The sequence below is a fragment of the Pseudopipra pipra genome, chromosome 1 (assembly GCF_036250125.1).
Source record: "Pseudopipra pipra isolate bDixPip1 chromosome 1, bDixPip1.hap1, whole genome shotgun sequence".
Classification (NCBI taxonomy): domain Eukaryota; kingdom Metazoa; phylum Chordata; class Aves; order Passeriformes; family Pipridae; genus Pseudopipra; species Pseudopipra pipra.
In genome coordinates, this window is record NC_087549.1 from 123475617 (window position 1) to 123501085 (window position 25469).

Here is a 25469-nt window from a genome sequence, read left to right on the forward strand (position 1 = left end):
TCAGAAAAGAAATAAAATCCTGAGGCTAAAAGTTGTATTTTGTTTAGCTCTTATGCATCTTTGGATGACCATATGCAGCACAAACTGATAAAAATATTACATATTGCAAAGTGTGCTACGTGAATTAGGGAACTTGCTCATCTGACATGAGTTCCCTCATTGTAGCTAGGGGTATCCCCTGAGACTTGCCAGAGTAATTTCTTCCCTTGAAATGAGTAGGATTACAAAAATTAGCAATTGAGACAAAGGGTTTGCTCTGCTGAACAAAAAGGTTCACTTCCAATAGCTTTAAAAAGTAGCTCTTTATCATAAAAGAACATTTTAACATTACTGTAGTGTAAGAAGTGATGTTTTGCTTATTTTCAGGAGAAGCTGTGTTGGATCAGAACTGGTAGACTGGCTTTTGGAGCAATGCCCTTTTGTTAAGAGCAGATCTACAGCAGTTGGAGTGTGGCAGCTCCTTCTGGATATGGGCATTATATTATCAGGTCAGTCTTGACAGTAATTCTAGCATGAGGAAGGCTATGCATTTCTCTTGCATAGGACAAGACTCATGTTTTTGGTAGGAGGAGGAAAAGAGTAAAAGCACAGATTGATCCAATTTTCTTGCCAGTTCTTTATTTTACTATCTTTTTGGCAGGCTTACCTCTGTGACCTTTCATTTCATAAGTACCAAAGATGAATCCCTATTTTCAGCAATTTCCTTACTTTTGCTTTTACTGATTTAGTTACCTATTACCAAGTTGCAGACTGTGTGTGTGTCTTTTTCAGCCGTTTTTTTTTTTCCTCTGCAAGCTAATTTAGGTTTTTCATAAGATAGTAGCTATTTAGTCACTGCAGATTGTGGTTTCACCAGATCACTTCTCTAGCTATTAGTGATTTTCCTTTCCTCTCTGTTTTCCATAATTTTAGATTAAAATAGGTTGAGAGGGGATTCAGATCCTTGAGATGCTGGTGAGGTCAGGTTCTACCCTGCTGTTCCCACCTTCCCCACCAAACTGATTGGTCCAACTAATGTGGTTGGTGATAACTACACTGATAACCAGCCTCTGGAAATCTGATGATTATTTTGAGGCTGGGACTACTTAGGTAGCTCAACTCAGATCATACCCCACCCTGGGGTCTGTGCTAGACGTTAACTTCTTTCTTGTGAAAAGGTGAGGTGTTATAGAAGATTTCTGCCTATGTACACTGACAGTGTACTTAAAGGTTTTCTTCAATTACACTGACGATATGTCTGGTCATGCACCCTCAACAAAGGCTGAATGATTCACTTATGCAGGAACTTATGCTTTTGGCTTTGGTCTCTGTCCTTGGTTCCTAGTTCAATCCCATTTTTTTCAGGGAAGATGACTGGCACATCATCTTACCCAGGTCTAGTCTACAAATTCAGTAGCCCTGATCCTCATTATTGAGCTTTTTTTACTCCTGCCTGACCATTAGTGACAACAGTTTAGAAACCAATGGAAATCAAGACTCAGAAGTCTAATAAGAGGAAGGTTTTTATCCCCTAATCCTGAACTGATTCTAAAATTGATTAAATAGTCAGCAGTCTTAATACTCGAATTTCAGAATCATGGAGATCTTCAGATTGAGGTTTTGGAGGTTTTCTGTTTGGATGTGCTGAGTTAATGTGAGAGGGCAGGATTGTTCCTATGCTGAAGTTTTGGTCCTTTTGACCCGTGTGGTGGTGCAACTCAGCATTAAAGTCAAGTGCAATGCAGAATGTGGTGGGGACATGGAATCTTTACATGGTGAAGGTTTAAACGGTATCTAATGTTATCTTTTCTAACAGTGGACAGACAACTCTATTTTCAAGACACTCATGCTTTCTACCAGTTCTCAGCGGATGAATGTACCTATCTTTTCTGTGAATTTGAGAAAGAGGAGGAATGGAAAAATGGAGTAAAGCTCCTACTTCAACTACTGCCATTGTCTCCCCCCAGGATTGACATGTGTAATCTGTAAGTGTGCATATGCAGCTGTTTACAACTTTTGCTGACTATTTTATAAGTGTCTGGCCTTATAATGACACTGTTTATTCTGAAATCACCTTGCAAATGAGCCAGCTTTAAAACCTTTAAGATCTTTAAAATCAACCCCAAGTTTTGTAGAGATGTGCTTTTCATCTGAGAAGATTAGTCTGGATAAATAAATGAAGGCACTTGGCTTGGGGTTTTTGGCATATTGTAGTTCTTAAGCACTGGCTTACTGCCTCTAGCTTGCTGTATTATTTAGGCACATGATTTTTTTGTCTCCTTTGGCGTGATTTTGGCAGCAGGTGTGCTGTGGAGCTGATTGACTAGCAGATCAGATGCCCGTGATGTGTCAGGATCAGCTTTCAGAAAGGTAGAGTAGATGGGTGGAAATGCAGTAGCTTCAATCTTCTCGTTTTAGTTTTCTACTGCATGTTTGCCAGAGCTCTGTAGTATCACATTATTATTCCTTTTTCAGAATATGCCTTTTAAGATTTTTGCTGCCCATATGTGTCCTCTTTCACGTAACTATTGGATGTTATCATATGCTCTGTGGTGATATGACTGTGCTCTTTAGAGGAGATGTTGGCTATTTAGAGGAGATAGAAGGAAATCATAGCTATTTGTGTCACAGGATAAGGCCAAAAGATAGGAAAAAGGGTGTTAGTGAGAACTCTGGAGGCTCATGACCCTTCATGCCTGAGCAAATCTGCAGGAGTGGGCCTGGATAGACAAGCTGGGTTAAATTCTTTCGTTGTCCCTAGCATGATGAATCCTCAAACCCAATATTTATACTTTAAAATGCCTTAATTTCATCAGCTTGAGTGAGTGTAGACAAGTGACAAGGACCCCAAGTTGGCTAGAACAGGGGACTGAGTGTAATCTTCTAAGCAGATGATTCATATAGGAGAAAACCTTTGACTATTTTTGCAAATAGAAATTCTTGTCTTCCAGCTGACTCTGTTGCTAAACAGTTTGTCTATCCCTTAAATATCAGGGAAATTTCATCTTCATTTCAATGGGAATTGGAGTTTTCCTCATTATCAATGCAAGTCAGGCCACTTTTCATGGTTCATGACTACTTGTACAAAGGCTTCAAATCAAAAAGACAGACCAGATAGGTCATATTGATGTGTTACCTGAAGGATGCTGGGTAGGAAAATGGATTGAAGACTTTTTGGGTTTGAGTTTACAGTCTGCTTCACAGTTTTATCGTTTCAGTACAATTGTCATTTCCAGTGGAGGATGATCCCTGTCACATGAATTGAACAATTACTCATTAATGTACTATTCCAGCTCCTCCTTGCTCCCATTATTCAAATTTTAGTTGAAGCTGAATTCCTTTTGGGAATATTTTCACAGAAGAATTGTTTTCTGGAGGTTTTACCTGTCAGATTGTGAAGGTGCTTTTTAAAAAAGCATATATTGAAGGAATTGAATTTTAAATAACAGTATAGTCTTGAAGGAGTGTGATATTAAAGGGGAAGGAGGGTTTTCCAGGTTCAAAATTCTTCATGCTTGATGCAAATAATACCCTACTAAAACACAGTCTGAAAAGGAATAGGTGTGATGAGTTGTTTGTTAAGTTTTCTGACCAGGTTAAATAAACCCATATACTTATTTTCATGAAGAAAGACAGCAATTCTAAAAACTCCTTCCTGCAGTGAGTGCTTGTCTTTTCTCAAATATATAAGCCATTTTGCATACCATTAGAAGCACAGGATTTTTTGTAATTTGGTATTTTTATTCTCATTTTTCTGTCCTAGCTTTTCTCCTAATTTGTATTGATGGCATTCTGCATGTACATAGGGATAGAGAAATTCTTACCTTATTAATTGGATTCCCTGCTTTTGAAGAAATCAGAAGTTACTGCTTGGTTGTACACCAGAAGGCAACACTGGATGTCTCCTGGTGGTCCCAGAGGCTAGATGATCTCTGTCTCCTCTGCAGCTGGTGGGCAGCAGCCTTGCCTTGCCTGGACTGCTGGGTACCTCAGTGGATCTCTGAGCAGAACCATGGTACTGCTCTCCCAGAAGGAGTCTGTACACTTGAGTAGGCAGTAGCAACTCTGGGGACTTCCTTTAGCAGCTGTTCTGGAAACGCCATTAAATAAACATGGCTCAGATTTGACTTGCTGTACGGATTCTTGATGGATTTATATTTGTTTCTGGTCAGTTCTAGGGGTGTTACCAAATAATACTGTAGTAAGCTTTACAATGAAAACACCATTCTGAAGTCTGAGATGTACTTATGGTTCCTGAATAAATGCTCCCTATATTTTGACTGTGGCAAATTCCCTACATTGGGGGGAATCCACCATGGAAAAAAATTGGGACATAGCAGATTTTCAGCATCTCACACTAATCTGAAGGCTAATGTTGTTGTAGTCCATAGGACTAAGACCCTGAGATCCTGTAAAATCAGATGAGATGGGACTGATGCAGAGGCCTCTTGGAGTCATTAAACACTTGATGTTAATCACAGTCAATTCTACTTGAGTAGAAAAGAAGTGAATATTGCAATAATCTAGGAACAAAAAAATCTGTATTGAAAACTGTGCCATGGACTTCCTTACAACCTTGAGTGATCACTTAGGCTCTAATCTGATGCTTCCTAAATTCTTTTCCAGTTACTGCAATGGTGTTGTACCAGGTGTTTTATCCTTGTGTGCTTCTTTTTCCTTCCTTGTAAATGGGGGTGTCTATAACAACACCGAATTCCCCAAACCACTGATGAGACTCAGTGAAAGAATTCACATTTTATTCATTTCAGAAAAGTAATCATTTTTAAAAGTAATTTGGTTTTAATGCAAATAGACAGGATGAGATATTTGTTTAGTTACTGCCTTATGGAGTTCTTGGAAAGCTTTTGCTGAACACAAACAGCTCTCAGGTATTGCATGGAGACTGATTTGTGTGCGTGCAAATCTAGGGCAAGCATCTCCACATCTCTGTCTGCTTAGCAGATTGAGCTCACAGGCCACTGAACTGTATAAGCATTAGGCTAGTTTGCCTGGGCTTTGAGCTCCTGTTTGGTACCAGCCCTACTAGGTCCTGGCTGTCTACTTTTGAAAAAATTAGAATGATAAATGTTGCTTTTTTCTACTGACTTGGGTGTCATAATACACTCTTCCCCTCCGATTCTGTAGAGCTCATACTAATTTTTAGTATATTAATGATTTCAGAAGTATTTGATACTTATATGCAGATGAATACTGGGAGTATTTTTAAATAGAAGATGAAGTGATAAAGGCCCAAGATGGAAATAGCTGGGCTATGTGCTGTTATGGGTTTATAGATTGCATCTGTGTCTGTGTCTACTGAATTGCTATCTTCTGCCTCTAGTGTAGAAGAATCAGGTCCTAGTCTGGTTCTGGGAGATCAGAAGAGATCAGATGTGTAGAGAAACTTAGGCATCTAAAGAGATCAGCTGTTTTAATCTTATTCCAAATTATAAGGAGAAAGCCTGAATAAATCAGTCGTTGTAAATGAAAATGCATTCATTTATTTCTTTCAGGCTGTTTATAACACTTAAAATATTAAATCACATTTTTTCTTTGAATAGAAAAACAGTTGTGAAAATGTGATTTCTAATCTGAATTACCATTTTAGTCTGAATACGCTTGCCACAAAATGAATGCATGTGTCATTCTGTGCTTTCTGACCTTAATTTTTTAATCAAGGAATGGAATTTTTGGACATGGGGTGTAAAAACCACAATATACCAGCTGAATATTCCAAATGTGTTGCCAGCTCTCTCCCTGAGAACATCAAGGCACATAAGCAATTAAATAATTTAGTCAAAGACAGAAGCTTCTGCTAATACCTGGGATTTATGTTTATTACAGCAGCTGCAGTTCTGTGTATCTGCTCAGCTTGCTGACATGCCACTGCTTCTTGAATACCATGAAAAATAAAGATCTCAAGGGCATTTTCCTTTCTTCCTTCCATAGTAATAACCTATATATACACACCTATATTGGTATCTTTCTCCCAATTTTCAATAAAGCTTCTATAAGAAGCTAAAACACAGATGTTTTGGTTGTGGGAATTAGACTCTTTTAAAGAAAAACACAGTCCTATCCTGTACTGCCCATAGCAGCTTTTGTGTGGCCAGACTGTCCATGTGGGCCAGACTTCTGGGACAGTTTCTGGCAGGGTTCTTCCTGCACTGCTCCTCTTTTGCAAAGACATGTAAAGTCTCTCTCTCTTGTGAGTAACTGTCAAGACAACCTAATAATGTTCTCAACTGTTGCTTTAGTTTGTTAATTTATATCTTCTTAAATGTATTATTTTCACTTTCAGTTATTATTTCTAAATATCAAACCATACATGTCATTTAGTTATTTTGATGTTGTCTGTTTTCATCTACATGAGCTTATATTCCTGCTCCACATCTTAGCAAAGCTGGGTGGTGGGCAGATGGAAAACTCTTTGCTCTGTTGATAGAGTATGTTTTTAGCAAAGTGAAATACGCAGTCTCATAAGCGACTCTGATCTAGAGGGTCCTGCATTCTTCAGTTCTCCATCATATTTTTGTAGCTGAAGAATTCTCTCACTGCTTTATGTTGGTCTGATCAAAAGAGTTCTTGACAGCAAGGGACAAAGAGTGTACTCTGTCGTTAGTGACACGATTAATTATTGTCATGTTGCAGTCATCATTTTGATGTGGAATCTCAAAGGCCCTTTTACATTAGTGCCTGTGGCTGCATAGTTCCTTACTTTCCAGGAATCAAAAGATGTTGAAACAGAATGAAAGAAATGATAAAAATCTTATTTTTATTTTTTAAGGCCTGATCAAAAAATAGAAGATACGGCAGAAACCAACGCTGAAATTCTTGCTCGTCTCACTTCTGCGGTAAGGTCATTGCATCAAAGTTTGTACTGATCATGTTTGAAATATTGTCATGTTTTTGATCCCTTCAAATTAAAGACTTAGTGAATGGATGTTTGTCTATGCAGACTACTTTTTTTAGTCTGTGGAAGGGGAAAGTTTTACTGAGGCCTTAGTGTGCAATTCCAAAGCTATTAAAATCAATCCAAGCAAGGACTGCTGCAGCCTTCTGTCTTCAAATACATGCTGTTCATAGCCCAGGACATACCAGTTTGGAGGATCATGGTAATTTTTGTGCCATGTGCTTTACACTCAGACCCTCTTGGTCAACTGAATGTCAATGTGAAGGCAATGATGGGACGGGAGGCAAAGGGAGAGAGAAGGTTTCAGCAATCCTGGTGTAGATTAGCATAAAATTATGAGGAGACCCACCTGGAAAAACTGAGTATCTGGCTTTCCAACTATGTTTAGCCTCAGTAAACTTCACCATAATAAACAACAGCTTATCCTGTCTCTGCTAGAAGTTTGTACATCTTGTTTATCTTTTTGTAAGATCATTGTTCTAAGATGCAGACAGACAGGACTTCAGAAAGTTAGGCTAGATTCACTCAATTTAATGAAATCTGTATAATTTCAGTATACTCTCAGCAGGTTTGCAGGTGATGCAAAACTGAGAGGAATAGTTGGGTTGCCATCCCCAGAGGCCTTTCAAAGATGTGTAGATGGGGCACTTAAGGACATGGTTTAGTGGTGGACTTGGCAGTGCTGGGTTAACGGTTGGACTCCATGATCTTACAGGTCTTTTCAGACCTAAATAATTCTGTTGTTGTGCTGCCATTTAGAGGGACCTTTGACAGTCTGGAGAGATGGGCCAACAGGATTCTCAGGAAGATCAACAAAGGGCAATGCCATATCCTGAATCTGGGAGAAATAACCTCAGGCTTCTATACAAGCTGCTCAAAGCAGCTTTGCAGAAAAGGAGTGAGGGTCCTGGTGGACAGCAGATTGAACCAGAAATGTGCCCTTGTGGCAGAGGAAGCAAGTGCCTCCTGGGCTGTGTTAGTGTTATCCTTAAGCTAAGGGAGATGATTGTTCTCCTCTACTCTGCACTGGTGTGCCACATGTGGAGTGTTGGGTCCAGTTCTGAACTCCAGGTACAAAAGATGGATGTACTGAAGTGTATGCAAGTGTATGAAGACCATGAAGATGATCAGGGGATTAGAGTATCTGACTTACAGGGAGAGTTTGAGAGAACTGGAAGTGGAGCTTGGAGAACAGAAGGCCATGGAACCATGGAACGATGTGTACAAATACCTGCGGGAAGGGAATGAAGAAGATGGAACCAGGCTCTTCTCGGTGACATCTTGTGACAGGAGTGGCACAAACTAAAAGAAATTCTACTTAAACATAAGCAAAAAACTTACTTACTGTGAGGGTGATCAAACAGTAGAACAGATTACAGGAGAGTGGTAGTGGAGTCTCCTCTCCATCCTTGATCCTTGGAGATGTTGAGAACTCAAATGGACACACAGTTCTGAGCAACTTGCTCTGGCTGACCCTGCTTTGAGCAATGGTTTGAATCAGATGATCTCCAGAGGTGCTTTCCTACCTCAACCATTCTGTGATTATATGGTTCTGTGAATGTCACACATAAATCATGGAATTAGTGTTAGTTCTGTTTTGGGTATGTGAGAAAGTACAGAAATGAAAGTGAAAGAAGCCGTTGTTATGAAAAAGGCATGAGGACAAGAGCTATTTTAAGAAAAGTAAGTGAAGTACTATCTTGCAATTGCTGAAAAATGGAAGGGAGGGAGAATTTATCTTATATTTTTTAAAGACAAATGTCTTCACAAAAGACATTTTGTAATGTGTTTGAAAAGCCAATGGTTCTGTATACTCAACCTTACTCAAAAATAATTTAAAATGTATGACATGAGAAAAGACTGTGTTTTAATTTTTTTATATTTTTCAATTTTTCTCTATATTCAAACTCCTTGTTTTCTTTACCTTTTGTTCTTAACTGAAAATGAAAGTTGAACTCAAAACCTCAATATCCCCCATTTTTAGTTCCAAAGAAATAAAAAATAGAAAAACACTAAATACTTTCTGCAAAGTTATATCTTTTGAAAAACTCAAAATCTACCAACTCTATAAAACACTGCCAGTATCCCTCAAAAGCTTTACCTCTCAAAAATAGAATAATGGGGATTTTTTCAGTTAAGAAAAAGAGAAGCACTGAACAAAACAAAGTGACTTTCTGAGTTTAAGAACTAGATCTAACTGCTGCTGGATACACTTGAGTACCATGCATATCCTCAAACACCTAATTGACAGTGAATTCAGAGTGTTTCACATCTAACTTGCAAGGTCAAACCTTTGAACTACATGCTGAATTATTCCAGCAGTAGAGCACATGGACAGGGTTTTTTTTAAATGAACCATTTTATTACTGTAGCTAACTAGCTAAAGAAAAATTAGGCAGTTGCAACTCCAGATGGCCTGAGCCCATCTATTGCCATGGTGATTTCAAGAAGTCTGATCTTTTCTCCTGCATTTTCTGATTTTCCACAGAACTTTGAGGGCTCTCTGTAATGATTTTCTAGTCCACCCTGGAGAGAAGGCACAAGACCAGAGCAGAATCCTCCAAACGTTAACATCTGTATATGAACTTTTCCTTTTCATCCCTCTAGAATATTGCTTTTCCTCCATAGAGTAGATATGGATCTAAGGCACTCACTGCAACTTTTTACGTCCAAGGAAATTTGAACCCTCAGCTTACACCATTCAACAGAGTGTTGAACTCCCCAGTATAAAGGTTCACTTATTTTTTTCTTTACAGACAACTTCAGAATTTATATGGGAAAAAAGGGTTCTGTAAGCAGGATCTGGAAACAAAAAGTGAAGGTATTAGCCATGGCTGGAAATGTGTTCACTATGGCTTTTTGGCTTACTGAATGTTTATGTATTTTGTGCACCATCAAACCAGTCTTCCTTGAAGAATTCGTGATTCAGAATCCTGTTCATGATACCCTCCACACCAGTATTTGAGAAGTGAAAAAAAACCCCCAAACCTCTACTTCCAGACAACACTAAAGCAGTCCAAGATTACAGTTGACTTTGGAGGTTTAGAGATACAAATCCCACTGCCGTCTCTTCTGTTTTTCGTTTTGCTTTTCTTGGAATAAAACATTCTTCTCATGTCACAAGAAAGTTTCTGTGTCAGCTTTTCTTTTCAGGGGATTAAAGTCCCAAATTTTCAAACCTAAACTGATTGTTGAGATCCAGCCCAAGCAACACTGGAGGAATCTGTGTGCCTAAAAATATAAATCACTCTTTTAACCTATCAAATTATATGCTGATAGCATATGCTTCATTACAACGAGGCATCGACAGCACCATCAAACTTAAATTTTAAAGGCAGCTGACATGCATGCAGTGCAAAGTGCCCTTGGAAATACATTTGCATCACATAATCTCTTTGGTCATGAATTTTTAAGAAAATGCAATGATTACCCACAGGTTTAAAAAAGCATTCCAGAGCTGTCATGTATCCCCTGTCATGTCCCGAAGAGCAGCTTCATATTCAATGTTTTATCTGCTAAAACCAGAGCATGGAGGGATAACTATGAGTGTTTCCGCTGCAAAGCTTTTACCTTACCTTGTGATAAAACAGAAAAGAGTGTCAGGATGTTAATGAAGTGTATCTTGAAAATGGTTTTCTGGTACTTTAAGGCATCAGCCAATACTACTTTTATTTAGAGCACATCAAACTATTGTAATTTGAGATGCAAAAATATGAACTATACTCTTCTCATTTTTCAAAACCCTGCTGTTTAGAGACTTCTGTTGCAGGATTTAATTTTGAAATTCTGTGAGGTTTGGCACTTTGTCTCAAGATCTGAGGTCCTGTTTGGCACATTGATATCTGGAATACTGTTTCACTAAGGACTATTAAGGGCAGAAAAAAGAGAAGGGAAAAAAGTACAGGTGGTATGAACTGTCTGCTAGATGAACAGCTATGCTTTCTATGATAAATGACCAGATTCGTGGATAAGAGAAGAGCATTAGTTGTGATTTACTTTTCAAAAATCTCTACCTCTATTCTTTGAAGACAAGACTCCCCACGTAAATATACCTTTTGTATTTAATCACGCAGAAGTATACCTGGGTACCACTCTGTATGCACACTCTTTCTGTTCAGATTGCAAAAAAAAACCTGATTGAGATGTGATAACATACCAACAACACACTCAAAATGTTCTCTTTCAGATTTTCATAATATTTATGTAAATACCGTGTGCTAAGCTGACCTTTAAACTGAATCAGTTTTGACATCTGCAATGCTACTCAAAATGGGATAGTATTTAAATAGTGGTAGCTTTGTAATAACAAGTTGTATGTATAAACCAATTTTTTTTTAATTTAATATCTCAATATGGTAGGGGTGGTTCTTATTTGAACATATATTTTACTTTGAGTCTGCATTATTGTCTTCAATGTAATGTGCCACTATTGATCTTTTCAAACAGGCAGTAACTGAAATCCTGTTAGGAAGAAGTATGATAATGTGTAGCATCTGTGCAGTGAGGAATGAATGTTGTGCATGGATTTCCATTGGTGTGATGATGCATAGGAACTGCATGTCCAGCAGAGATGTCAAGTGCATTTATGCTAAAATAGACAAAAGCCTATTGATTATGAAATCTAGGGACACCAATCAAATCCAGAAGGATGCTCAGCAGTACCAAATCTTTGTGATTGGAGTGAATCCTGTGAGAGAGAGCATCAAGTTGTCAGGATGGAACCCTTTGATGAAGAAACTTTTGCTTAATAGTAGCACTAGAGAAATATATTTTCTCCTGCTGAAGGGTTTTGCTCAAGTTAAGTAATATTCTCACTGCATTCCTGGCACACAGCAAGCAATGGGATATTTTGTTTAATATAGACAAAATATAGAAAAACAGCCTTTTGTGATTTTAACACTGTCTTTCAAACTTGACAAGTGCCACCTTATATACAAAAGTAATACTGCAAATATAACTGCAGGATGCCACAGTGCTGCCTTTTCTTCTGAACAGATGGGTTTTTCTTCACACTCATGGAGAGATTTGCATTTTTCAATTGTTTAATTGAGTTAAGTGATATGTTTACAATTGTTGCAGGTTGTAGTGTCTTCTAAGGCTAATCTTGGGATAATGTATTTATTAAATGCTAAAAGATAAAGATGAGGCATCAGTGCACTGTTTCTTACTGTCAGTAACCAGTGAGAATAGACCAGAATCGAAGCATCAACATTGGTATCTCCTGCTGAGCTTAATGAGGAGAGAAGCTCTGAGCAGTGTAGTCATGAAAAGTTGTGATGGTGCTATTCAGAAACAACTTCAGCTTTTATCGAAAATCCCCCTCTCACTCTGGATAGCTTGTATGTATTATTACTAGCGTATAGTAATTGCTGCAAGCAAGCACACAAGTTGTTTTTCCATGGAAGAACTGTTCATTCCCATTTTACTTTCAGTTTATGCTTACATTAGCCATGAATGACGTTTCTCCAGACATGGGAATGGGTGTACAGGAAGGAAGGAAGGGATGGTAATACTGCCATCTTGCACAATTGTGCTGGAAACAGGATGACATTTAAGAAAACCGGGGCACTGCCTTCATATTTTCCTGCTTGGAGTGGCAGAAAACTCTTGTCCCTCTCAGTAGGGCAACATCAAGGAATAGAAAAGATCCTTGTACCTTGCAAGGACAGCAAAAAAAATCTCCTTGGTCCTTTGCCACAAGGGAAGGAAGGATGCAAGCAGAGGATGTGGCCTCTGGTATGACTGCCTTCTGACACATGTAGAGCGTACTGCTGGGTGGCTGCTGAGTATCTGATCAGTGGGTGTTGGAGTTATTGTACTGAGATGCCCTGAGTGTTTTTGTCTGTCTTTCTGCACAGACCAATATAATATTAACTATTCTTCTTTCACATTTTCAAACTTTTCTTCAGAGTCATAAGAGTGGGATGTTGACAGTTAGTAGTAATTGTATTACTTGGGGGATCCTTTGTGAGCTTTGTGCCTTATTCCGATCAAACCACGTCTTGTGAATGATGTTTGAAATTTTACATGCTTTCAGAAGCTGGATGTGAAAACTCCCACTGCAGAATAGCCTTGAGCTTTGCATAGGTCTGTTAGACAAGATGGCTAGTATGTGCTGTTGGAGACTTTGTACAGAGGGGTCAGACAATCCCTACAAAAACCAGTTGAAATGTCCCATTTATTTATTTATTTATTTTTGATACTAGAGGCAGGCTGCCTTAGGAAAATTTGGGAAACTCGAAGAAGATGAGAGGTGTTCAAAGGATCTGAGAGTGTGGATGAGGCAGAGGAGGGAAAGAGCTGAGATGTATGCAGGAGAAAGTGTCTGGGGTGCTGTAGGCCACGTGCAAGCAGTGGGACAGATGATGGTGAAGAAATCTGAAGCATAAGAATAATGCATAGGAAAATGATAGAAAAAGAAATTATGTAAGAAGGAATAGACCTATGCAGAAAAGTGGATGTACAGTCAAGCTGGCTAAAGAGGCAGTAGCTGGCCTTGTAGACAGTATAGGGAAAATATGAAGAATGCAGAGACAAGAGGGCGAGGAATGGAGCTGGCTAGCGTGGCAGGGCTCTGTCATCACAGACCAGTGAGATAGCCTGTAAAACTGAAAATCAGATACCTCTGACTTCTGCATGTTCATCTCAAGTGAAATTTTGGTCCTGAAACAATCAGCCATGCTATTAGGAGAGGTTGTTTCCTCCTGAAAGATCCAAAAAGTTAATATCAGTTATATACGTGAACCTCAGACAAACCTCAGCATGGAGAACTTGCTTATCCTGGAGTCACACGTTAAATCAGCATTACAGTGTGCTCATCAGAGGCAAACCAAATATGTACCAAGGAAAGGGAGAAACTTCAAGTGTGTACTTGTGAAACAGATACACTGTGCAAATAAATTGCAGCCCGCTCCCTAAGGAATGTGTGGTATTTACATTACATTAAATTAAAAACAAAAAAGTTGTCACAGAATGCCCAGCTGAAAAGGAAACAGATTTGCTAGGAAAACTGACTGTAGTTTCAAAACCAGATACTTGCATAATTCCACATGCAGCTGACTGCTCCAAAGAATTGATAGCTGGTATTTTGCCAGTGTTGAACTTTGTTTTGCTTGACTGTGCTAGGGACTATAACCATCCTTTCTTTTCCTGATGTTTCAGGTACAGAGAGAACTGGCTGCTGTCATTGCCCTGAAAGCAAGGAAGTCAGGTGAGTCAGGCTGAACTTTAGAGGGGGTTTTGTAACACTGCTCCCTTTTATCATTTATTGAAGTACTTGAATTGTCATTGCTGTCTTATTAACATGGGGAAGCAAAGATAGTGATGGAGAATCTGTGTATAAGCACAATGCAATTACAGTCAAGCTTCCTTTCCTCTAGCTCATCACATCACATCTAATAACCTAGCTGATAAAGTCAGTGTTTTGTGGTAAAATCATGTGAATCTGAACTTGGGTCTCTTTCTCGCAAAAATCACCATTTTCTCTGGGCTGGCACTTCAGGAAAGAAGCTGATGTCTTTATTTCAGTTACATTTAAGACAATAAGTTGGTAAGTTCCCTATTGTTTTTTTTATGGCTCAGTATCTCATATATCATCTTTTCCTTATACCAGTGTTTTACCTGCCCATCCAGGTGTTTTTCTTTATGCTGGAGCAAAAGGACAGCTTCATGCACAAAGGTGTCCTTTCCTGTCTAGGCATTTGTATGGCTGTAAAGGAAATCTTTGTGATTGGGGCAGTAGAAGAGGAAAGGTAAATGGATAATTGAAAGTCTCTGACAGTAAAAACATTTATAGCAAATGCTACTGTTACAATGCAAAGGCACTGAAATATGTGGTCATCTCAGCTCTGTCAGCATTTGCTTGCACAGATGCTTCAGGAGGTGGTGTCTGCATTGCTGAGCTGGAGAGGAAGCAAGGGAGCTGTGTTTTCCAAGCACATGGGATCTAACAAAACCTACTTGGCCAGACTTGACTCTATACGGGGTTAACTCTCTGATATCTTCATGTATAGAGCAGCTAATCTGCAGCAAATTGAATGTATTTCTGGAGTAAAACAGAGGTAGAGTTGCCTTAAGTTTTTTAGCAGGTTCCCAAAGCCATTCAGGTCTTCAGGAGTATTTTCACTAAGCATCTCTTGTGATCTTCAGTGATTTTTTGAGAAACCAAGGTCATGGATCTTGCACTTCTTGAGCTATTTTTTGATGTGTTAATAATACTGTGTCATAATATCTGTATATGTTTATCTGTGGCTTACAAGTACAGCACAAAATTTATAATACACAACACATGCACAACATACAACATGGTGTTTTAAATTGGAGGCATCAATATGTGGCAGGTGATTCTGCAATATCTTTTCTTGTGAAAATGTAAGTGTGATAAAAATATTCAAGACATGGTTGGATACATATTTGTCCAGAAATAGTAGTACCCATAGGTTACATCCACAGTCATCTGCAGATGTAAATCTGCAGAAAGAGAACACAAACATAAGTGTGAATTCAGACCTGAATTGCTTTTGTTTAGTAGCTTTGCCTCTGAAACTGGTGTAGTAGTTGATGATGTTGACTCCTCTCAGCTACTTGCCCTTACCTGGTATCACCCCAGTCCCACCTGATTTATAATGGCTGAACAGGGAAATCCTTCTGCCCTGATTGAGTGAAGAGAAAAACAGGCTATTTTAAAGAAGGGCTCAAGGTAGTATTTTCTTTTCCTGTCAGATGGGCTAAGAGTGTAGTGCCATGTACTTTCTACTTGCTGCTTATACAGGTATAAGAAATCTCCCTGCTTCTCAGCAGGTGGGTCAGCAAATGTTATTGCTGCTACTAGCAATAAATAAAACTCTTTTCCCAAAATGAGTTGTTTTTAACCTGAATTAGCCTCTCATTTCCTTTTGGTGGATTGTTACATAAAAGGTTTTTTTAGTAGAAAATGGGCTGGGGGTTGGATTAGGAATGAGGTGCAGGAGATGAAAATGGGAGAGGAGGATGTGTCTTACAGTCTCCTTTATACTAGTGTACAACCCACATTGAGCAGGTAAAAATATTTTAGTTAAAAACCATAGCTTTAAATAAACAAAGCTCCCTATAGACTTTTGCAGTGCTGTCCAGCCTTTCCTAATACATTAATGTAAACACTTTACATAACTTTTTAGATCTGAACAAAAGATACCTCTTTAGACAGCAAGTGCGTGCTTGTTGTTGAAATTTGCATTTCTTTATGCCTCATCTTGGATGACTATAAAAAATGGGTACGTGATCAGGCATAACTGTAAGGTCTAAGTTAAGTTAATGCCTTTAGTACTGTAGGTGCAGAGTAAATTAGGTAGTTGATTATGCTTATTTTATTGCTGATGGTTAAATTCACAGCATAGCAGTTACTGTTAGCAATCAAGCTGTGGTATGCTGTGCCTAGTGAACTGAAGCATATTTCAGAGAAAGTAATTCTGGAGCTGAAAGCCACAGCATCTTTCAAAGATATTGTTCCTCTAACCCTCTCCAAGACTCCATATAGTTCCAGGAAATAAGCCTCAAAGATCAGACAAATAGTTTATTTTGGCATGAAAAGATCGAAACATGGCTAGTGGGCCAGCTGCCCTGGGTAGCTTCCAGACTGGTGTGTGAACAGCATGGGTGCTTGGCTCATCCACCCTGGAATTCATGAGTGGGGAGGACAGGTGACAGGCATGGTCCTAACCTGCAGTGGATAATGGGTTCATTAACCAAAACCTTTCCTAGAGACCAGCAGCCCAAAACTCAAAGCTGTTTTGCAGTGGTTTGGTGGTTTTTAAATTGTGGTGTTTCAAAATATTTCATCTAGATAGCTGGTTAGCACTACCAGTAGGAGGAAAAAAAAGAAAAAAGGTATTTTTTGTTAATGCAAAGACTCTGTAATTTGTTCCTGAATTACTTTAATTTCTGGATATTGTGCTAGAAAAACTGGCTGATTAAAGCCTTTGTCTTACTTGTCTAGGACTGCTGTAGTAATCACTATGTTGCATTGCATGGAAAGTGCTATCTATACATGCACACAAACACCGCAGATCCCGCTGCAAGAGGTGAAGAGGTTCCAAGTAGGAAGGTTTGCTATGTTTGGAGGGGGGACAATATTGCCTTTGGTTACCTGTGTGAAATTGTTTTTGTTTTAAATGAAGCTGGGGTTTGCTACCTAGTATATGCATAGGTGAAGTAGTAATTACAACTGTTAGAGTTCTGGCTGTTTCAGAGATTTAAACACTGTATCTACTGACAAAAAGTTTTGAAAACCAAGGTAGACACCTGAGCCTGCTGTGGAGTAGGGCAGAATATCAAGTTCTTGCCAGAACAGGATCTGACTTGATGGAGAATGTCAGCTACCAGTAAATAAAAAGCCAGTGCGGTGTGGGGTAAAATGCCTTTCCCCAACAGGCATTCTTCTGTTTTTACTGTGGGGTAGAAGAATAGGAGAAACTCATAAAGCTGACAGATGCTGAAGGAAAAATGAGGAACCTGAAAAATCAAAAACTTCTGTGCTGTGGAAAAAGGCTCAGTGTTCGTGTTCCAGATGTGTACTGCAAGTATACCGCTCTGATAGCAAGGCTGACAGAGAGGTCCTTGAGAGCCCTCATGCAGAGGGAGCTCAGCATTTTTAGCTTCTTTGCAAATAAAACTAAAACAGGGTAAAATAAAGGTCTGTAATTCAGAAGCTTTGATGGACCTCAGTAACACTGTTGACTTGAAAGCACATTTATATTTAATTAGAATAAAACTCTCATGATAAAGGTGACCTAAGAGGGGGAAACGAGCTTGTGCACTTCTCTGTGGCTTATAAAAATGCATTGAAATTGTTCTTGCCTAACCTTAGAAATAAATAGATGAAATGATGTCTTCTGTGGTTTGGTAAAAGGTCTGGCGAAGCAAGTAACTGGAGCAGAAGGGAACTTTTGTCTTTAATTGCAGGCACTTGGCATTAAATTGTTGTGTTTGTTTATACCTTGCTGGCTTCTGATGGCTTCTGCAAATGTGCTGAAACATAACAGAAATGCAGCCTCTAGTCTAAAGGTTTACAGAGGTTGGCATTTATCTCAATTTCTCATCATGGCTCATGACATGTTTCTTGTGTTAGAGATGGTAGCTAAACAAGGATGAAAAGCAGCAAATAGCCTAAGGCTGAAGGCTTTAGCCAGTGGCATAGCTACACAGGTACATCTGAACTGATCAAAACCTGTCAGGTAGATGCTTTGTACTGGTGTTAATCCCATCTACAAACAAGATGCCGAGCATTTCTGTGCATGAACCTGGCTGCACCCCATGGCATCACCCAGCAAATCCCTTTATACCTAAAAGAATTTCTATAACTTTATTAGTGCAAAGGATCAACTGATAAGGGCATGGCTCTAGTCTTTGTATTTATGAACACAGGGGCTAATTAAGATACTAGCTGACAAAGTATGGATGAGGTAGGAAGAGGGTGACTGCAGCTTCTCCCCAGGCATTGCTGCGGCAGGGCTGTGGGTACTTTTTCCTTCCACTGTGGAGGGCAGGGCAGCCACAAAAGCCCTAGCACTTGTGTGTTGTTTTGGTCCCTCTTAAGAATGACATTCAGGTTTCCATTCTATAATTAGATACATTTTAGTCATGCCATTCTTGAATTGACTACCTCTATTGATTTTTTCAGTGGCTCATTTACATTTTATTTATAATAATTTATAATAAGATGACTTTTGCAATGTATTACCTTCATATTTGAGATCTTCTGGATTGCCTCTACTGTATTCTGACATATATATGCATATCCACCCTTCCCCTTTTCTTTTGAATTGCTTCTGTCAGAACCTAACTGCCTATATGATTTGCTTAGTATTTTTATTTCTGTGCAGACAATTCAATATGAAGCAGTCACTGGGGCTTGAGCTTTGCCGACATGAATGAAAAGCAAGCTGTGAACAGCTATTCCTTTCCCAGCGACTGCACCACCTCTACAGCACGGCTGTCAGAGCTGATTGCGTGACTCGACTCAAACACACTCCAGGCAATGTCAGCCCGGTTAAACACATGAGAACAGTCAGACTGGGTCAGGTTAAAAGTCCATCCAGCTACGATCCTACTGTGAGTGATGAGTAGCGGATGCTTAAAGTAGAGAAACAGAGCAAGTACAAACAGTCCTTCTGATGTAAGCACTCAGCATCTACCAGCCTGTGATAGAGGGATTTTGCTGTACCCACACTGTTGTGTTAGGTAGACCTTACTGGACCTTTTCTCCATTAATTTATCGAATTGCTTTCTGAGCCTGCTTATACTCCTGACCTTCATCATCTCTTACATCAGCAAGTCCTACAACTCACATGTGTAGTATGTGAAAGCGTATTTTTTCTTGTTTGTTTTCAACACGTACCCCATGACCCTCACTCTGTTGTGATATAGCTCTTTGGTGACAGAAAGTGGTGAATAATCCTTTCCCTGTTCATCATCATACTATTCAAGATTTTGTCCACATCTGTCATACCCCTGTGAGTTGTCTCATTTCCAAGCTATATTGGTAGTCATTCCTCATACCAAATCTAGTCCATTAAGTCTGATCATCTTTGCTATACCTATTGAATTATTTTTGAGATGGGGCAGCCAGAGCATCTTATAGTATGGCAGCAGCATGTGCTAGAGTTGACACAAAGTGAGGGTGTCAGCTTCTTATTAGGGTGGAGAGGCGGAGAGTTGTGGGAAGGAGCCCAGCAAGACTCTTTTGACAGTATTAAGCTATTTTATCATCTTAGTTAACTCAGAAAACTGCATCTTTACCATTCAGCCCACTTCCCCAATTAGCTCAGATCCTTGTGAGACTTCTTTATTCCACAATAATTAGCAAAAACTTTGTCATTTGGCTATCTGAATGTCTTATGTTATGTCATTTGTTTTATTTACTTGTAGAGGTGTTGTTATATAGAAAACGGACATTACAAACTTGAATTAGATTTGTACACATACTTGAAAAATGAGGCTTCAAATGCATGATCAAAGGTCATTCAAGAATGGAGCAGTTCGGCATTGTGTTTAAATTTCAGACATATTAAGTACCATTGAATTTGCAGGTTTTATGAACAAGCAGATGTACAATATCTCTCACTCAAATAAGACCTTATTTTGTTACAACTTCTAATTCCTCCAAGCATCCACTTATTTAAAGCAGAAGTCAGAATTAGCAAAATGTGTGAAAAGAGAGTTCTTCCTCAAATGGTACTAATAGCATTCACCCTGGAGAAATGGCCACTCAAAGTGAAGGTGCAGGAGTATCTTGCTTCTGTTAGGTCATGGTGACTATATCTTTACTTTTCCTCTGCCCACTGAAATGTGGTTCAAAATAAAAGCTTCACCCAAAAACATAGCTAGCAATATTTTAAAAGTTACACTGTGCTTTAAGGATTTCATGTCTTGAAGTAAGGGAGGTAATCTTGTTTTGTTCAGCCTGGAGGAGACTGAGGGGAGACCTCATTGCAGCCTTCAATACCCTCATGAGGGGAAGTGGAGGGGCAAGTACTGATCTCCTCACTCTCGTGACCAGTGACAGGGCTCAAGGGAATGGCATGAAACTGAGTCAGGGGAAGTTTAGGTTGGATATTAGGAAAAGGTTTTTCACCCAGAGGATGGTTGAGCACTGGAACAGGCTCCCCAGGGAGGTGGTCACATCACCAAGCCTGTCTGAGTTCAAGAAGCATTTGGACAGTGCTCTCATGTACATGGTGGTGATTCTTGTGGTGTCCTGCTCAGGACCAGGAGTTAGACTTGATGATCCTGATGGGTCCCTTCCAACTCTGTGTATTCTATGATTCTATGATTCTAATAACATTACCTTCTTTAAGTAATCCTTTTTAAACATTTAGGCCTTATTGAAGGGAATCCCTACTTCTAGGGACCAATGTCTTGTTGCATCACATGGGATTCTTCCATTACTCCTGAGATCAAGCACACCAAGAAAATGACAACACTTCAAAAAGGCAGGGTCAGACCCCTTCTAGCCCTGGGGAATGGTGCTCCTGGTGTTGGCTGCTCAGGGGCCCTATGTGTGACACAAACAGAGCTCTGCTGTGCTGTGGCTGAATCTGTGACCACCTGCTTTGTGCCCACCCTGGGCAATGTTGGGGGTGGGAAGTGTCCTGGACAAAATCAGTGAAAGGACTACACGGTAATACTTGACAGCCTATGGGTATTCAGTAGCTGATATAAAGCAGAATGGACTCTGAGTCTTGGAAAAAGAAAGAAAAGAGATCTCTGGTGGGAATTACGATGAGAGGGATTTTGGCAGTTTTTGGTTTTGTTTTTGCAGTTGTTGTAGAACTTTGTGTGTAGTTTTTTCTGTGTGATCTATAAGGTCCTCACATAGAAGAAATGAGCAATGCAGAGTAGCTGCATAGGTGAAAGATATTTTGCACATATGCAAAAAGAGAGTTAGCACAGTACGGTGGGAAAGACGGCAGTTGTGCAAAAAAAAAAAAGAGCCATCCTCTAGGTGAGTGGTTTTTTTGCTAGGGTTTTTCTGAGAGGCATTTACAGTGAGTTCACAGAATTTATTTATTCAAAGTCCTCTTTGTTTCCTGCTCCTTTCCTGGCAATGCCTGGGGGGTGTTTCCATGGAATACAGAGCAATGTTTCACTTTGCACCAGCCTGCTCAGCAACTGCCCTTACCTCCTGGTTTGATCTGTTCCCAGCAATCATTCTCTGATCACATAATGGGCTCTTCTCCATCCTTCCGTCATCTTGTTTCAGGCAACACTGCTATAGATACATTCACTGCCATGTGATGTTTTAAAAAAATTTTTAAATATCATGCACATGAGAACAAATGTTTAAAAGTACTGGGTAAAATTAAAACTTTCTGCATTCAGCCATTAAATGGTTTTCCTTGGGCTGCTATTGGTACAAAAAAAAAATGCTTTTATCTGTTCCTGTAGTAATCCTAGAGTGATTGCATGTCGTTTTCAATTTTTTTCCTTTGATAAAAAATAGGACTTCATATGTTCACAAAGTGGGTGTAAAATGTGGTTTCATCTTTGTATGCATCACAAAGGGTCAGGCATTGGAAACCAAACCTCCTCTGGCCACATGAATCAACACTAGTTGATTATCTATTAAAAAATGCCTCCCTTGTTTAGCCAGAGGTGTTTTACAAATTATGTTCTTCTAATGCACCACTACCTTGGATGAAATATGGCCCTTCAAAGCCAGATGAAAGTCTTCAGTTCTGATAAATTAAATAAATAGAAGTTCCTAACAAAACCAGTTGTACAATATTGTGAAAAGAATAGCGACCGTTATATGACTGAGCTGGGAAATACAGGTGGCTTTACTTGGTACACTAATTTTTAATTTACCATGTCTATATACTGTAGGCAGACCTGAGCCTCGTTTAAACTGAGGTTTGTCCTTCCTGTGGTCATACAGCTGCAGTGGGAAGGCGCCTTAATGGTATGTGGATCAGCAAGACCAAATCTACATCTGTCAGCCTCCTTTCTTACCACACTGGCTTTGCTCTGCTTAGATGGCAGATTCTGACCCTTGCTGTTATCTGTCCCTTTTGATAAACTCTTCAATGAGAGGAAATGGTTTTGCATCATTTTTGGGAGTCCTGTTTCCTCTTTGAGATCTGAGAAATGGCCTGTAGCACTGAGACCCTTGGGAACTTATTTTTCTGCGTGGAAACTAAACCAGCATAATGAGTTCCTCTGTGCAAATTCAATATTAGTTCTGCATCTAAGGTCAAGCAGAAGTTAATGACCATTCTTTACATACAGAAATCAGTTATGAGACCAACACTATACTTCACTCTTTTGTAATTGTAAAATAAAATGCTGGAGTAATTTACGTTAAATTGATTTAAACCACAAAGCATAAATATCGTAGAATCCCAGATTAGTGTTTGAGAGAAAATGTCATCATTGTCACTTGTGCAATAGTTCATTCACTGATTGCATCTTTATTCTGTCCTGTGCTTGGTGCTTGCTGTGCTTTTTTAGATACAGAGGTGCTGAACAATGATGTAAGCCAGAGTCTGTCTTTAATAATTTTTGCATTTTCTTTGTTTCTTTAATTAGCTGATTTACTCAGCTGATTGCACAGCTGTCTGGGCAACACCCCCCAGGGGTCTGCCAACTGTTTCAGAGATATGTAGTGTACTCAGTGAAGGGGAATCTGTATGATAATTTGCATATATATATGCAGAAATAGTGGGAAGGAATGAGAAAGCTCAAAGGCAAATTTTGTATTACTAATAAAGGGAAACATGTAAAGGATGAGCTTAAAAAGCTTTCTCTTTTCAGTAATTTCTGACAAAAGATTACAGTTTCATGGTAAATAAGGAACCAATTCTCAGTTGGAGGGTTTTGTTCTTGGGATTATCGCTGTCTTTTATATGCAGCTTTTGGGGATTTCAGAGATACTCAGTGCTTGTTAGTTTTCCCCCTTTAATTTGGAAACAGAACTTGGAAAATACAGGAGCATGCACGAGGACATGGTCTGGTCTAAAATGGTCCCCAAATCTGAGGTTTGCAAAGCGTTTACTGGCTGCTCATCTTCCTTTCCATTGCTCAGCACTAGTGCTTTATGTAGCCTAGAGGATCTGGCTTTTAGTTTCCCCAGTGGTGTCAGTATGAGCTATTCATTTTTTTCCACTCTGATAAATTAATAAGCATCAGCAAACATTATAACACTGTCAAACAGTTCAGAGCTGCCATAGTAACCAATCTCTCTAGAGCTTGCTATATACCCTCCACAAAGAATAACAACAGATACCACAAGCTCCATTGTTCAAAATAATAGTAAAGTTTTCAAAACTCATGAAATTAGCTTAGAGTTATGTGACTTAAAAAAATGGGGGGGGTGTTACTGTTTTTTTTCTTTAAGCTTCATGCCAACAACTTCCTTTGGAAAAAACAACAAGAAACCAAAACCAAACGAACAACCAAGCAAACAAACAACCCCCCAAGAACCCAGAAAACAAACCAGAAGAGAAGCATGACTCTCAAAAAATTCGGGAGATAAGAATGCTAGAAGTTGTGAGGTTCCTAGCAGCTGACAATAAATCAACTGGTGCAGGCTGCTGGCAATTCTGGAGCCTTCCCCAGGGGAATATTCTTGCAGATTCCTGCAGTCTTTTCAACAGTGTTGGTTTGACAGGGACAGAAAAAAACCCAGGGTATAATCATCCTGCAGGGATGAGGCAATGAAAATCGGTTGCCTTGTCAAATAAACAAAGTTCTCCTGTTCAGAAGTAGGCTCTTTACCTCTTCCAAGGTGGTATGCTCTCTTATCTGTAGAGGGCATGTAGATGCCTTTTACTTACTGGCTAGAAAAAAGAGATTCTTATATGAAGTTTGATCACGGAGTACTGAAAGGATTGAAATCTTAGAAAGGCCAGAGTGGTTTGATGTTCTAGGATGTTAGCAGGTTGAAGAACAACACTAAATAATAAATTAACATCCTCATTTGAAATGAAGTAGCATCACTGAGAAATGAGTGATGTAGCCTAAGGGATGACCAAGCTTTGTATGTCGAGCAGAGCTAGCTCTGGAGCAGCTGTGGGGGCAGGTGAGCCTGGCAGTGTTGGTACAGCTGGGATCCCGCATGATCAGGCTGCTACCAAGGCTATGCCTGAGGATTTGCAATGGGCTAAGCAAGTTAAGACTTAGGAGCAGCCTAGGGTACTGCAGAGGCAAACTGCGTGTCTGCCAAGGGGGTTTATGGGCTCATTGTCCCCAAAAAGCAGTCAGTCCTGGTTGTGCAGTGGGCTTCACAGCAAGCTCAAGGGCTGAAGCTGGAAGTTGTGTGGCACAAGGGTTCTGGCAGCAACTGTAGCTTGAGGGGTGCCCTGTCCCCTGCCTGCTGCCTATTTTCTGTTCTCAACCAGTTCATCAAGCCAAGGCAGATAAATAGTAATCCTTTGCCAATCCACAAGTCCCAAATGCCATATGGTAGCACAGAGAGGGAGTAGTCAGTACTGGAGGTGTGGGACAGCCAGCAGTGATGGGTGGCCAAGTTGGCTTTCTGGAATGACCATGTGGGTGCCACCCAGTTGCTTGGAGATGGACAGATGTCCCTGCCTGCTGTTCAGCAGCAAAATGGTTAACTGTGATGATAGTCCTCTCTTAAACAGTTAAATAATTATCTTTCACAGTTAACACCCTATTAAGCCAAAGGGAGGAAGTTCACACCTCTCCTGGTGTTATTGTTCCAGTCTGGCTGGCTGCAGTAGCAGAATGACGCTAGTACCTTGGTTTGTGCTGTGAAGGTTATCTTTGCAGCCAGAAGGGTAGAAAGGAGAAATTTCATTTATAGAAAAGGAAGAAAGCACAATACAGCAAAGCCTCTGGGAAGACTGCAATACTGTGGGTTCCAGGACTTGGTTTATGTGTGGATTTTTTTTTAACTGTCCTTTCCACTTTCAGTTAGGTAAATGATTCTGCTATGTTGAGCAAGACAAAGTATTAAAATTAATTAATGTGCATTGTATTATTTTGTGACTTTAAAATCTTACTTATCAATGCGATTAATTTACCTTCGATTTGGTGGCATACAGAACAGTGTATCATGGAGGCACTGCTCTGCGGGTAG

General features: G+C 39.6%; 1 protein-coding gene across 1 annotated transcript in view; it reads left to right on the forward strand.

Annotated features, from left to right (window-relative positions):
• The window catches only part of RAPGEF5 (Rap guanine nucleotide exchange factor 5), a 160428-nt gene that overhangs the window by 31069 nt on the left and 103890 nt on the right, over positions 1 to 25469 (forward strand). The window contains exons 4-7 of the mRNA XM_064675282.1: positions 367 to 488; positions 1796 to 1964; positions 6767 to 6833; positions 14054 to 14102. Of these exons, the coding sequence (XP_064531352.1) occupies positions 367 to 488; positions 1796 to 1964; positions 6767 to 6833; positions 14054 to 14102 (407 nt within the window). The remainder of the gene's footprint in view (positions 1 to 366; positions 489 to 1795; positions 1965 to 6766; positions 6834 to 14053; positions 14103 to 25469) is intronic.